Consider the following 13812-nt stretch of genomic DNA (forward strand, 5'->3'; position numbering starts at 1 on the left):
ACTATCCATCCATCCACCCCCCATCCATTTATCCACTAATCTACCATCCATCCACCCACCTACCCATCATCCATCCATCCATCCATCCACCCACCCATTATCCAACCATCCATCCATCCATCTACCCTTCTATCCACCTATCCATCACGCAACCATCAACCCATCCATCCACCCACCCCTCCATCCATCCATTTATCCACCCACCCATCCATCCATCCATCCATTTCCACCATCCATTCCATTCCATCCATCCATCCATCCATCCACCACCATCCATCCATCCGGCCACGTCCATCCACCACCATCCACTGGCTATCCATCCGTCCACCATCCATTCATCCATCCATCCACCACGTCCATCCACCACCATCCGTCCAGCTATCCATCCATCCACCCGTCCGTCCATCCGTCCACCACCTGCCCATCCGCCCGGCTTTAATCCGTCCGTCTGCCTGCCCGTCGTCCAGCCGTCCGTCCGTCCGCCGCCCGTCACTGACCGTCCGTCCGCCGCCTGCCGCCGTGTCTGACCTAATCCCGTCCGTCTGCCTTGCGTGGTCCCGACCGTCAAATCCCATCCATCCATTCCATCCACCCATCCGTCCATTCGTCCATCCACCATCGTCCATCCACCCCTTCCATCCATCCACCACCACCGTGTCCATTTATCCACCACCCATCCGGCCATCCGTCCACCTGCCCATCCGTCCATCCATTCCACCCGCCCAGTGGCCTGACCGTCCGTCCATTGCGTCCGTCCATTGCGTCCGTCCGCCCACCCGCCCGGTAATCCGACCGTCCGTCCGTCCGTCAGCGTCTTGACCGTCCGTCCGCCCGCCTGCCCGTCGTCCGGCCAATCCCGTCCGCCCGCCCGCGGTATGCTGACCAAGTCGTCCGTCCGTCGTCCGACCGTCCGTCCGCCCCGCCCACTTGATCTGACCGATCCGTCCGTCCGTCCGCCCGTCGCCCGACCGTCCAGAGTCCGCCCGCCTGCTTGCGTCAGAGTCCCGAGTCCATCCATCCACCATCCATCCTTCCATCCATCCACCACCTACCCATCCATCCATCCAGCAACCATTATCCAACCATCTATCCATCCATCTAGCCATCTATCCACCTATCCATCACCCAACCATCGACCCATCCATCCACCCACCCCTCATCCATCCATTTATCCACTAATCTACCCATCCATTCACCCACCCATCATCCAATGCGTCCACCGTCCGTCACCGCGTCGTCCTGAGCATCCGTCCGTTTCACCTTTCTGTTCCCGCCATTGACCATCCGTCCGCCCGCCCGCCCCGGTATCCGGCCGTCTGACCATCCGTCCCGTCCGTCTGCCCGTCGTCTCAGGCACGTCCGTCCGTCCGCCTGCCCGCCGTTCTGACCGTCCGTCCGCCCGCCTGCGGTAATCTGACCGTCCGTCCGTCCGTCCACCCATCATCCAACCATCCATCATCCATTTGTCCACCATCCATCCATCCATCCACCACCCCATTCCTTATTTATCCACTAATCTACCATCCATCCACCCAACTATCATCCAGCCATCCATCCATCCACCCACCCATCATTCAACCATCCATCCATTCACCCACCCGTCATCCCTGAGCATCCCGTCCATCCCATCCACCCATCATCCGACCATCCCGTCACCCCCTGTATCCCAGCCGTCCGTCCGTCTGTCTGCCCGTCTGTCCGCCCGTCCGTCGTCCCGACCGTCTGCCGTCAGGTCCGTTCACGCCCGTCACCCGTCATTCCAGTTTGTCCGTTTGTTAGGCTCGTCCTGTCGTCCGTCCACTTGCTTTGTCGTCAGCCATCCGTCCGTCAAAATTCGTTCGGCCGGCACCATCTTTCAGGCATACATGTTGGATGTGGCATGTAGAAGTGATGGACAAAGCAGGCCTGTCCCTGCCCTTGTGAGGGTTGTGTGTTGGGGAGTCAGACACAAAGAAAAGGTTGAATTGTGGCTGCAGTAAGCACCACAGCTGGTGTCGTTTGAGTTGATTATGGGGGTCCATCTTGTTGGGGTCATCAGGGCAGGGAGGGAGTCCAGTCTGTCTGCTATCTCTGTCCATCTTCCAATTCCAGAATCTGCCTGGATCCTGTACAGCTTGCCCAGCAGGAGGTGCGCATGATGGTAGAAGGATTCTAAGCAGGGCCATGCTCCTGGGCAGCGGGTGCTCCTGGTGGGTGAAGGTTAGGCTCCAAGTTGAGGGTCTCTGGATGCTCTTTGCTCTCTAGCAAGGCCAGAGACCACTAGGGTCCATAGCTGCCCTGGGCAGTGTCCTGCTCTCCCTGCCCAGAGGACAGTGGGGGCTGAGATGGACACAGACATCAGAGGGCTGAGAAGTGGGTTGCTCTGGCTGGCCGGTGGGGGTGGGCATCCGAATGTAGCCATCTTGTAGGGGTGTACAGTCAGGGTTGGGGGGCTCAGGCTGGGAGTGGGCGTCTGGGTTGAGGCCTCAAATCCTTTGTGTCTCTGTGCCCAGCAGGCTCCAGCCTGAGGCTGCTTGTTGCTGCATCCTCTCTCCCAGGTCTGGGGCATCTGCACCAGGGCCTCCTCCTGTTCTTGGGCCCTGGTAGCTCCAGGCCAGCTTCCCTGACAGAGTGGCTGCTGCCTAGGACAGCTCGGGGTCTGAGCATTCCCGGGGCTGCATCTGGCACGGCAGCCCCGAGTGCTGACCAGGGTGCAGGTGGAGAAGCACCTATGAACTCCCATAGCCGAGGGCCAAGGGGCAGGGATGGAGGGGCCTTGGCCTGGAAACGACCTTGTACAACCTGCAACCATGGGCAAAGACTCACGCATGAACACACATGTGCACGCCCTCACTGACACACGCACACACACTGGCCAGAGAGCCAGCTGGGGGGCTGTAGTGTGCCCAGAGAAGGAGCTGTTGCAGCCCTACAGGGTCAGCTGTCTCCTTGCTTCTGTCTCCTTGCCCACCCCAAGGTCACAGTGGTCACACTCTGGGACTCTGGGCATGGTGCATTTATTCAGGTCTGAGAGTGGAGGAGGGCAGAGCTCGCGCAGCTGTGAGGCAGGTCCGGGCTGGGCAGAAGCTACTTCATCCTTCAACAGACGCTGGCATGGGGTGACCAGTCTGGTGGGGGAGATGGAGTCGGGATGGGAGCAGGGGACAGAGCCCAGGAGGAAGCAAGGGAGGGCACAAAGGAGGGGCAAGTGGCTTTGGGTGAGGAGCAGGAGGGAGAAAGGGGACCAGCATCAGGTCTAGGGGAAGGGGGTGGTGAGGGAGGCTGAGAAGGGGCAGAAGATGTGACCCACAGCGGCTGCCCTGCCAACAGTCCCAGGTCCTCAGGAAGCCCCTCACCTGGCCCTGTCTGTCCCCATGCCCAGACTCACTGCAGACCCAGAAGGCCTGGCATAACGAGCGTGCAGGTGCGTACAGGTGTGTGCAGACCAGCACGTGTGACTGTGCATGGGTAGGCAGCATGTGTGCAAGTGTGAGTGGCATGTGCATAAGAAGGTGTTCACACGTGGAAGCATGTGCTAGTGTGTACATGTGTGCTCGTGAGTATGTGTGCATGTAGTTATGTACATGTAAAGGAGCAGAGGCAGGAATCAGAAGGGCATGGTGGGCACCCCTCCAGGAAGAGGAGGGGCTCAGGCTGACCTCGCCCTCCCACAGGAAGAGTCAGGCCTTGAGGGCTGGGGTTCTCTGAGTGGCCAGGCTGGGGCTGCCACCCAGGGCAGGCTGCTGAGGTCCAGGGCGCCTCCTGGGATGAGTCCAAGCTCCTTGTGAGCAGGGATGGGTGAAGGGAGAAGGTGGCCCAGGACAGGGATCCGGGGCGGGAGGAGGCGGCCCAGGACAGGGAGATCGGGGCAGGGCTGGCCCGGGACAGGGGCCAGGGTAGGAAGAGGTGGCTCCAGAGCCTGCTGGGTTGAGGGCAGGGACCCAGGAGCCTTGAGACCCCTGAGTGCAGGCTGGGACTGAGCTCCCTGGGCAGACACTGAGTCCAGCCCCTCTAGGGTCAACCAAACTCACTCCTGCAGGCCCCATGCCTAATGCCCAGCATGCCCGCAGGCGAGCCACGTTACCGGTCACATCTGGGAAGACAATGTTGTCATCCGAGAGGCCCTGAGCTCTGCTCAGGCAGAAAAACTGGTCCAGTGTCCCGGGAGGCAGCAACCAGTTCCTGCCTGCAGCCCAGGGAGCCCAGCGTGGGTCTGGGCACTTGGCAGGGGGTTGGGGGCTGGGTAGGTGGGAGATTGAACTATCTGTGCCCCCAAGTCACTCCAGGCGGGGTGGGGAGGCAGGGTCTGACCCGAAGCCCAGAAGGAGGTGCCTCCAGGGCCACACACGGGCCCAGGGCGGGGTGGGGGGCTCACTCAGCAGGCTGATCCTGAGGATGGCCAGCTTGCTCGTGTGTCTCCGGGACAGCATCAGGGCGAACTGGGTGTAGTCACTGTTCACCACCCGGGTCTCCTCTCTGTCTGCCCCAGGCCCTGAGGGGGCACAGACGTCACATCCCTGTGGGTCAGCACCCCGTCCCTCCCTCCTGTGACCGGCTTACCCACACCGTGGTCCACCGTGAACTGCCCAGGCTGGGCTGCCGGTATCAGCACATAAGACCACGTGTCACAGTGCTGGCCTCTGTGGGAGGGGACGGGTGGAGGCGGAAGACTCCGGAAGCTGGCAGTTCCATGCCAAGGTGGGCCCCCCAGGAGATTTCAGCCGCTCATTCAGAGGGACCCATGGTGGGAGTGGCCAAGCCTCATGAGTGGAGATAGTGTCCCACTATGTTGCTCAGGCTGGTCTCAAACTCCTGAGTTAAGTGATCCTTCTGCCTCTGCCTCCCGAAGTGCTGGGATTACAGGCGTGAGCCAGCGCACCCAGTGCCCACACTTCTTTGTATACTTCCCAGCTGGATTTGGTCATTGGCAGCCAGAGTCATGACGCTGCCCGTGCTGGGACAGGGCCCATGGCGCACTGAGCCTCTGGCGACTGAGACCCAGGCCCAGGATCCTCCTCACCTGCTTGGAACATCAGGGAGCCACTCACCGAGTCATGGCATTCCACACCTCAAAGCGGCCATCGTCACTTAGCTCGAAAGTTGCGGTGAAAGGGTTCAGCAGCGCCCTGTGCTCCGGCCTGAAGCTGTTGCCCGCCAGGCCCAGGACAAACCATTCCCCCTGGAACTGCAGGGGTGGCGTTGGGCAGGGGCAGTGGGAGGCAGGGGTGGCGGTGGGCAAGGTCAGGAGCCCCCTCCTGCCTTCTCTGGCAGCTTCTGGACCCCTCACAGAGCAGTGCTCCCGGCTGGGCTGGCGCCAGGGACACTGGCAAGAACCGGAGCCTACCCTGGGTCTGGCAGGGACATGGTGACCCTGGCTAGTGGCTGTGCGGCCTTCCTAAGCCTCAGTTTCCCCTCACGCACAGAGGGAGCAATGGGCGGGGGTGACGGTAGGGAATTGGTGCCAGGAAGGTCTGCGCTGGGCCCTCCTCTGCTGGAGGTCGGGGGCCTGCCCGGGCCCTCCAGGAAGCAGGGCTGGTCCTGACTCTCTGGGCAGCATCCCCAGGCCCGCTCAGCCACCAGTCTCTCCCTGCACTCAGACCCAGCCGGCTGCTTCTCCTTCCCTCAAAACCCCTGTACCTGGTTTCCTTGGAAGCTCTGCATCGGGGGCGGGAGTGTCGGGGGTCTTGGGGTCTGGCCCTGCAGGACTTTCAGCAAGGAAAGCCATAGCCACAAGCCACATGGCAGCCTCATCCTGGCAGCTGTTGGGCCTACGGGGACAGCAAGAAGGAAGTGGCCATGGGCAGGTGACCCAGAGACCCCCCTCTTCATGCAAGTACCCAGCAGGTGCCCCTCCCAAGGGGGTGTGCCTCTCTGCCTCCCTCATCAGGACTGGCAGGAGAGGTGGTGCCCAGGGCAGGCTTGGGGTGGGCTGTGTGGTGCGGGCTTTCCTCAGGTACCACCCACCCACCTACGGTCTCTTGGGTTCCAGCCAGGCGGGGTAGGAGGGGCCCCCAGGTCCACCTTCCACCTCATCTTCTCATTCCTGAGGCCCTGCACCCCTTCAGCCCCCTTCCGAGTGCTCCATGCTGGGCGTTCAGAGGCCTCACGCAGCCTTCCTCAGCTTTCCACCCTGTCACAGAATGTTTCATCTCAGGCAGAGAGCATGACCTGCCGCAGCCATAAGGGACAGGGCCCAGCTGTGGCCAAACCTGGGCATTCCCCCTGCAGGGCCCGGGCCTGCCAGCCGCCCCCCCCGCCCCACCCCGCCTGGCTCTGCACATGCCTGAACCACAGCGTGGGCCGTGGCCCTGGCGCAAGAACAGGACCAGCGAGGGGCCCTGTGGCCATGAGGTCGGGGTGGAGGTGCCCCGAGCAGGCAAGTAGGGAGGCTGGGGCCTGCAGAGCACCCAGGCACCCTGGTGAGGATGGCTGGGGGCATTTCAAAGGCAGTCTCTGCCCAGAGAGAGGGGCAGGGCTGGGAAGCCCCACTAACGGGAGTGGGCAACCCATGCTGGCCCTGCATGAAAGAAAGGGTTGGTAGGCCAGGCGCAGAGGCTCATGCCTATAATCCCAGCACTTTGGGAGGCCAAGGTGGGAGGATTGCTGGAGCCCAGGAGTTTGACATCACCCTGCGCAACACAGCGAGACTCCATCTCTACAAAAAAATTTAAAAATTAGCGGGGGGTGGTGGTGCACACCTGTGCTCCCAGCTACTTGAGAGGCTGAGGTGGGAGGATTGCTTGAGCCCAGGAGTTTGAGCCTGCAGTAAGCTAGTGAGCTATGATGTGCCACCGGACTCCAGCCTGGGCAACAGAGTGAGATCTCATCTCTAAAAATGTAAACATAAAATGTAAAAAGAGGGCTGGCAGGGAGGGCATTGACAGGTTTGGGGCTTCTAGCTGCCCTGGCACTCCTTGGACGACGGGGCTAGGGAGTGGAGTCCCCTTCCTGACTCTCCTCCCATCCACACAGGTAGCTGAAGGCTCTGGGTGCTGGGCTCCATGTTACGGGGTCAACAAGGGTGAGCCAAGGGCCTCCCACTCACAGTGTGCCTGGCCTGTGAGCCCCTGCCCGGGCCACCTCCTCCCCCCAGGTCCCTGTCCTGGCCGCCCCCTCCCACCCCAGATTCCCTGTCCTGGCCACCTCTTCCCCTCACCCAGCCTTGCTTACAAGGGACTTGGGCTCATCCCAGGAGATGTACTGGGCCTCGACAACCTGCCCTGGGTGGCAGCCCTAGCCTGGCCACTCACAGAACCCGGCCTCCAGGACTTCAGGACTCCAGGACTGGGCTCCGTCCCAGGCCTCACTGCCCACATAGAAGGGCAGCTTGCTGTGCCTTGTCTTACCAGCACAATGCTAGCGTTTCAGGAGGCTGGCCCAGGAAAAGAAAAGTTGGAAATAATCTGTTCATTCCCCTGAGCTCCCGAGAGGAGCCTTCGACTCTCCACCATCCCCCTGACCCAAGCCAGCCTAGGAGCAGCTGCCAGCCGCCCCAGGGTCCTGCTCTTAGCTCAGCAGGCACCCCTCCCGGAACCGTCTTATCGCAGGGCACTGGGGAGATGCTCAGCAGGCACCCCTCCCGGAGCCGTCTTATCGCAGGGCACTGGGGAGATCTGGGATCACAGCCCCCGCCACTGACCCCGCCCATGCAGGGCCCTGCGGGAGGAAAACTGGGCCCGAGCCCCACGGAGACTGAGCAGCAGAGGTCGGGTGGGCGCAGTCCTCGACACAGAGGGGCGTCCCTGGGCTCCAAGCAGCGCCTCAGGCCCCATGCCCCCTCTCCCAGACCCACTCCTGCCACCCTGGGGGTCTGTGTGTGCCTCCAGGTAGTCACTGGCTGCTGCCGTTAACCTCGGTGCCCCCCACGTCCCCAGCAGGAGCCTCCAGACCACGACAATGGGTTCGGGGTGCCTCCCCTCTCCCACCGCGGGGCAGTCACAGGTGCCGCTCCTCCCGTCTAACGTGATTGGTGGATGGTGGGCAGGTGACCTTCGCCGCCCAATCAGGGCCCTGCAGGTGCCTTTGCCCGGCTGGGCCGGCGGCGCCGGAACAGGCCCTGCAGGACGCGGGCCTTCGGGAACCTGCCGGGCGCCCGGGGGAGTCCTGGCTCTGACCTCGGCCTTCCACACCGCCTGGGGTGGGAGGGCCGGGCGCGGCGGCACACGCCAGTGAGCCTAGCGCTTTGGGAGGCCGAGGCGGGAGGCGGTGCCCGGGAGCTTGCGTGCCACGGGGAGGAGCAGCCGCACCTTCTGCAGGGCGTCCTTGAGAGGCGGGAGGCAAACCGCTGCTTCCACTCAGCACCCTGGACCCCCAGCCCACCGTGGGGACCGGTCCCTGGGGCCTCTCCCACTAAGCCCTCCCATCAGGTCCTCTCTTCTCTCTGCTTCTCTCCCCGGCACTCCCCGCAACCCATCGCCTTCATCTCTGCCTCCCCCCACAGCAACAAGGACAGACGTCCCCTCCACTGCGTGTTCCTCCGTTCCCGGAAAACTCCCGGCCTATCCTCTGCTCACCCTCCCCTCTCTCTTCCCACTCCCCAGGCAAAGAGACCTTTTCCCAGACATGGTCCTGGGCGCTGGGAGGCCCCTTGGGGGTGGGGGTGGGGAGGCAGGGGTGGTTGGCGCATGGCAGGGAAGGGAAGAGGGTGCCTCGTCCCCACATGGAGGAGTCCTGGCCACCTGTCCCTCTTGAGCACCTGCGTGGGCAGGGAGGACGGGCATGGCACCCGACTGTCGGCCCTGCCTGTGGGACCAGGGGCGCCCGGGGCCCTACACAGCACTTTCACATCCAGGCAAGGCGGGGGGCACCCAGGACAGTCCTGGACTACTGACCCTGCAGGTCTTGGGCAAGACTGCTAACAATTAAATGTTAGTTTCTACAGATTAAAAAGCTTTTTTAAAAAATAGAGATGAGGTCTCACTATGTTGCCCAGTCAGATCTTGAACTCCTGGCCTCAAGCGATCCTCCTGCCTCAGCCTCTCAAAGTGCTGAGATTAAAGGTGTGAGCCACTGTGCTAGCCACTTTGCATATGTAGTTTTTTTTGGCCAGTGCAGTGGCTCCAGCCTGTAATCCCAGAACTTTGGGAGGAGGCCAGAGCGGGTGGATCACAAGGTCAGGAGGTCGAGACCATCTGGCCTGCGGGTGAAACCCTGTCTCTAATAAAAGTACAAAATGTGTAGCGGGCATGGTGTGAGCACCTGTAGTCCCAGCTACTCGGAGTGAAGCAGCAGAATGGCGTGAACCTGGGAGGCAGAGCTTGCAGTGGTAGGAGATCCACACCACTGCACTCCAGCCTGGGGCGACAGAGCAAGACTCTGTCTTAAAAAGAAAGAAAAGAAAAAGTGTGAGCCACTGTGCCCAGCCAGTATCACATAGTTTTTTTGCTGTTTGTTTATTTAAATTTGTTGTTTAAATAGAATTGAGACGGATGCGCTGTATCCGCAGGCTGGAGTGCAATGGTCCGATCTTGGAGTACTGCAGCCTCTGTCTCCCCAGTTCAAGAGTGATTCTCCTGCCTGGAGCCTCCTGAGTAGCTGGGATTACAGGCTTTGACACCATGACTGTGGCTAATTTTGTATTTTTAGTAGAGAGAGGATTTCACCATGTTGGCCAGGCTGGTTTCAAATTCCTGACCTCAAGTGATCTGCCCGCCTCGGCCTCCCAAAGTGCTAGAATTACAGGCGTGAGCCACCACGCTTGGCCCTTTCCATATTATTTATTATTATTTAGTTAGTTAGTTAGCTTTTTGGAGACGGAGTCTTGCTGTCACCCAGGCTGGAGGCAGTGGCATGATCCCGGGTCACCACAACCTCTGCCTCCCAGGTTCAAGCAATTCTCCTGCTTCGGCCTCCGGAGTAGCTGGGATTACAGGTGCCTGCCACCATGACCAGCTAATTTTTGTATTTTTAGTAGAGATGAGGTTTCACCATGTTGGCCAGGCTGGTCTTGAACTCCTGGCCTCAAGTGATCCACCCGCCTCAGCCTCCCAAAATGTTGGGATTATAGGCATGAGCTGCCCAGCCAAATTATGCAAACTATTTTAAAGAACAATGATTTTCACAGAACTATCGTGATTTTGATTTTATGTAGTGTTTGAAATTCAACTAGAGCTCATTAAACACTTCTGTGAAAATGAAATGCCTTGTAATCCTTGCGCTCCTCATACGCTGGTCCCAGGATACACAGCCAAGTGGCCACGCCCTTCACTCAGTGCGGGAACCCACCCAGCCCTGCAGTCAGAAACCTGAAGGGTCAGGCTGGGCCACTCTGCCACCAACCACAGCACCGAGGTCATCGGGTAGCTCTCTGGCGCCACCCCTCGGACATTCAGCCCTCCCTGAAGCTCGTGACCGCAGCCAGCTACCCGACTCTTCCTGCCCCCAGATGAGACCCTCACTTTCTGTTTGGGGGATGTGGGGCCAGGCATGGAGGAGGCAATCCTGGGGCTCAGGCCTAGAGTCTTCCCAGCATTGCCAGCTCTGAACCGTGAGCCCTTCTGCTGTGCCCTGCTCTCTATCTCGTGGGTCCCTGGGACATGGGGCTGGAGTAGGGGCAGGCAATGCAAGGGTGTGACCTCCTGGGCCCTTCTCCTTCCCAGGTCCCAGCAGTCAGGGCCCCTGCCTCCCCTTCCCACCACCTGACTTGCCTGCCCTCCTGGGGTCAAGCAGCTGAGTAAACAGGTTGAGCCCCGCCTGTGGGATGGAGACCCCGTTGGAGCAGCTGCTGGCTCCTCCCTGCCCCCACCCAGGCCATGTGCGTTGGGACCAACTCCAAGGTGCCTTCTCCTCCCACCCCTGCCCACTGTGGCCGATTGGTGGCTGACCCCTGGACTTTGAGTTCCTAGGGGGAGGGACCAGCCCACCTGGTGGCCCCAGGGCCTGGCACACAGTGGGCCTTCAGAAATGTTTATCAAACAAATGCCAGGGGCCGCAGGCAGGGCCTGAGAGGAGCAGCTCAGCGGCCAGGTCCAGGCCCAGTGTGGCCAAGCCTTGCTTGGTTCCTGACTCTGGCCCTAGCCCAGGGGCTGCCCTGAGGGCAGAGTTTGCCCACCTCCACATTCTGCTCTGCTTCCTGCTTTCAGGGGGGACATGGGAGTGGATGAGGTGTGCAGAGATTGCAGTGGCTGTGGGTGGACAGCACCAACTGCTGCCACCGACACGGGCCAGCTGGTGCCAGCTCGGCTCAGAAGAGGTCAAAATGGGCAGTGATGGGAGACAGCTGGCCTCCCACGGGGGCGGAGGAGCAGCCCGGGGGCTGCAGGACAAGGGCCCAGCCAAGAGCAGCCTTGGAGTGAGGTTGGACGCCCCCAGATCCCAGCAGGGCACAAGGTGGGCGTGTGCCAGAGAGGATCTCGCCTCCCCAAATCCCAAGAGCCTCTGAAATCGGCCCAGTGCCCACTGTGTGGGCTCCAGCCAACAGGGAGCCCCAGGCTTTTAAAGAGGTGGGGCGGGGGTGGAGAGGGCCTTGGTGGTACTGGCACTGGTCCAGAGTGGACAGAAAAGAGTCAGGGAGGGGTCTGAGACATTTAATAAGAAGGTACCTCTCCACCCACTGTCCTCTGGGGCAGCCGGCAGAATATCCCCCGCCCCAGGTGGCAGGGCCCTGATCTGAGGCTGGGGGCTCACGGAGGATGGGCGGCAGGCATCCCACCGGAGGGGCATCTCTCAGGGCACTGACTTCTCAGCACTGGAGCTGCGCGCCAGCCTCACCGCCTCACTTCTGCAGCAGAGACAAGACTCAGCCGGTGGCAGTGGCCCCCCTCACTGTGCCGCCATGCTTGCCCTGCTGTGCACTCACCATCCAGGACGTGGAACTGGTCTGCAGCCTCGCAGAAGCCTGGGGGCCCAAGGCAGGGGTCAGGCTGGACATCAGCCCAGAGAGTAGGGGTGGCTGAGCCGGGGACCTGCTGGGGACACTCACCATACTTCGGGAAGTAGAAGATCTGGTCCTCAGTCAGGTGGGCCTCCCGGACCCGCTGCTCAAACCCACTCAGGACCGAGTCGCTCACAGGGAGTGAGCGGGCTGCGGGGCAGACAGGGCTCCTGGGGTCCCGGCACCAGGCGGTGTGGAATGGGGTCTGTGTGTCCCCTGCCCCCTCGGGGCCCTCTCCCTCCTCCCACACCAGGCCTGTCTGTCACTACTCCTCCCTGGGCCCCTGCTTAGCAGGAGGGTCAGGATGGGAGAGAGGAAGCGTGTGTCCCCCTGGGCTCAACCAGCCCCCCCGGATGGCCCAGTGAGTGTGCAGAGCGTGAGCGCCTGCCTGCCTGGTCAAAGAGGCCGGCCCCCACATACCGTAGAGCTTCACTGACAGCTGCCCCGCCCGCTCCAGGTACAGGACAGCGAAATTTTGGTAGTCAGTCTCGGCGACAACCACATGCACAGCCCCTCGGGCGCCTCGGGCTGGGGCAGAGCCACGGCAGCCACGTCAGAGAGCCACGGCGGCTGCGTCACCACCCACCCACATGCCCTGCGGTCCCTGCCTCACCTTGAAGCAGGAAGCGGCCGAGGACCCCTGTGTCTCCATACAGCTGGCGCACCTGCCAGCAGATCCCATCCCTGGGGGGGCAGGGAGGAGGCACCGCAGGCTGGGGGACCCCAACCAGGAACCCTAGTCCAGGCCACAGTCGGGGTGGGGTCAGGGGCCAGGGCAGGGCTGAAGTCCGGGGGCTGAGAGGAGGGTTGGGGTGCAGGGCTGCTCTGGGACTCACAGCTTTCGGAAGGTGCTGACAGCCATGGCTGTGCCCTGGGGAGCCACGTGCAGTGTGGTGGCCTCGGCCCGGTGGCCCTGCTCCTGCAGGAAACGGCAGGCAGAGCCCACAGCCACAAGGAGCCAGGTCCCTGCAAACTGGGGGCAGGCCATGGGAGGACTCGAGGGCACTGTGGGAGGGCCCCTCACCTGCCTCCCTCTACCCCCAAAACAACTTCACCTGCCTCCCTCTACACCCCCCATAACTTCCCCTGCTTCCCTCTCCCCACCAACAACTTCTACCTGCCTCCCTCTGCCCCCTACAACTTCACCCTCTCCCCCCACGCACACACAACTTCTACCTGACTTCCCTCTACCGCCTCCTACAACTTCACGTTCCTCCCTCTACCACACACAACTTCTACCTGCTGAGCATCAAAATTGGCCTTGGGCTGGATTGTGCTGATGGCGGATGGGGGCCGGGGTGGCCTCTGAGGCCTCTGGCCCAGCGAGCCAGCTGTCAGAAGCAGAATCAAGAGGATCGCAGTCCCAGGGGGCAGCATGGTGGCGGCGGCAGGGTGGCAGGACTGTGGGAGGCCAAGGGTAGCACCACCAAGTCCCAGGACAGAGTCTACTGTGCAGTCACAGAGCCCGGCCCAGGAAGTCCATGTCCATCCCTTGCCTCCCTAACCCCAGCCCTGGGCCAGCCCCACATCCCACCCCCAGCTTTCTCGTGAGCCCAGCTTCGATCTGCACTTCCCGGCAGGGCCCTGGCACCATGTCCTATGTACAAAGTCCGAGTTGACCTCTGGTTGTTTATCCATTTCCCCTGCACCCTTGATTTCCACTGACAGTCCTTAGCCCTTTGCACATTATCTTCCTTAAACCATCACCCAGTGGTTTTAGCTCCATGACCAACGTCACGGGGTTCATGAAGCCACTTGCTCAGGGCCCGGAAACAGGGAGCGCCGGAGGCGGGTCCCGAACCAGGGGTCTTTCAGTGTCGCCCGCAGCCCCGCCCACGACCGCCGCTCGTTGGCCACAAGGGGCGCTGTTCCCAGCGCGCCCGAGTGCGCGCAGGCGCACGAAGAAAAGCCGGCCGGGCCGCCGAGGCCCGAGGCGCAGGCGCACGAGGGGCGGACGCGGG

The 13812-nt window shown here is 61.7% G+C and overlaps 2 protein-coding genes across 5 annotated transcripts; both read right to left on the minus strand.

The window, feature by feature from the left end:
• Positions 1–1883: 1883 nt before the first annotated feature.
• Positions 1884–6730, minus strand: LCN12 (lipocalin 12). 3 transcript variants are annotated; one of them, XM_031654734.1, is made up of 9 exons: positions 6678–6730; positions 5948–6109; positions 5617–5747; positions 5028–5164; positions 4540–4619; positions 4355–4471; positions 4064–4165; positions 3639–3741; positions 1884–3107 (listed from the first exon to the last, which is right to left on the minus strand). In XM_031654734.1, the coding sequence occupies exons 3-9, from the start codon at positions 5728–5730 to the stop codon at positions 2909–2911; spliced, it is 852 nt and encodes a 283-aa protein (XP_031510594.1). In that variant the 5' UTR covers positions 5731–5747; positions 5948–6109; positions 6678–6730; the 3' UTR covers positions 1884–2908. The 3 variants fall into 3 exon arrangements, with proteins under 3 accessions (XP_031510594.1, XP_031510595.1, XP_031510596.1); XM_031654735.1 differs by lacking the exon at positions 3639–3741 and having other exon boundaries at positions 2981–3107; XM_031654736.1 differs by lacking the exons at positions 3639–3741; positions 4064–4165 and having other exon boundaries at positions 2981–3107.
• Positions 6731–10047: 3317 nt separating this feature from the next.
• On the minus strand, positions 10048–13685 carry C8G (complement C8 gamma chain). 2 transcript variants are annotated; one of them, XR_004178045.1, is made up of 8 exons: positions 13091–13685; positions 12688–12824; positions 12465–12535; positions 12272–12379; positions 11900–12001; positions 11777–11815; positions 11520–11698; positions 10048–10671 (listed from the first exon to the last, which is right to left on the minus strand). XR_004178045.1 is itself a non-coding variant. In XM_003911055.5 (7 exons), exons 1-7 carry the CDS (start codon positions 13226–13228, stop codon positions 11685–11687), a joined length of 609 nt encoding a protein of 202 aa, XP_003911104.2. In that variant the 5' UTR covers positions 13229–13685; the 3' UTR covers positions 11489–11684. The 2 variants fall into 2 exon arrangements, 1 of the variants encoding a protein (XP_003911104.2); XM_003911055.5 differs by lacking the exon at positions 10048–10671 and having other exon boundaries at positions 11489–11698.
• Between the last annotated feature and the right edge of the window lie 127 nt (positions 13686–13812).

This window comes from Papio anubis, chromosome 13 (genome assembly GCF_008728515.1).
Source record: "Papio anubis isolate 15944 chromosome 13, Panubis1.0, whole genome shotgun sequence".
NCBI lineage: Eukaryota > Metazoa > Chordata > Mammalia > Primates > Cercopithecidae > Papio > Papio anubis.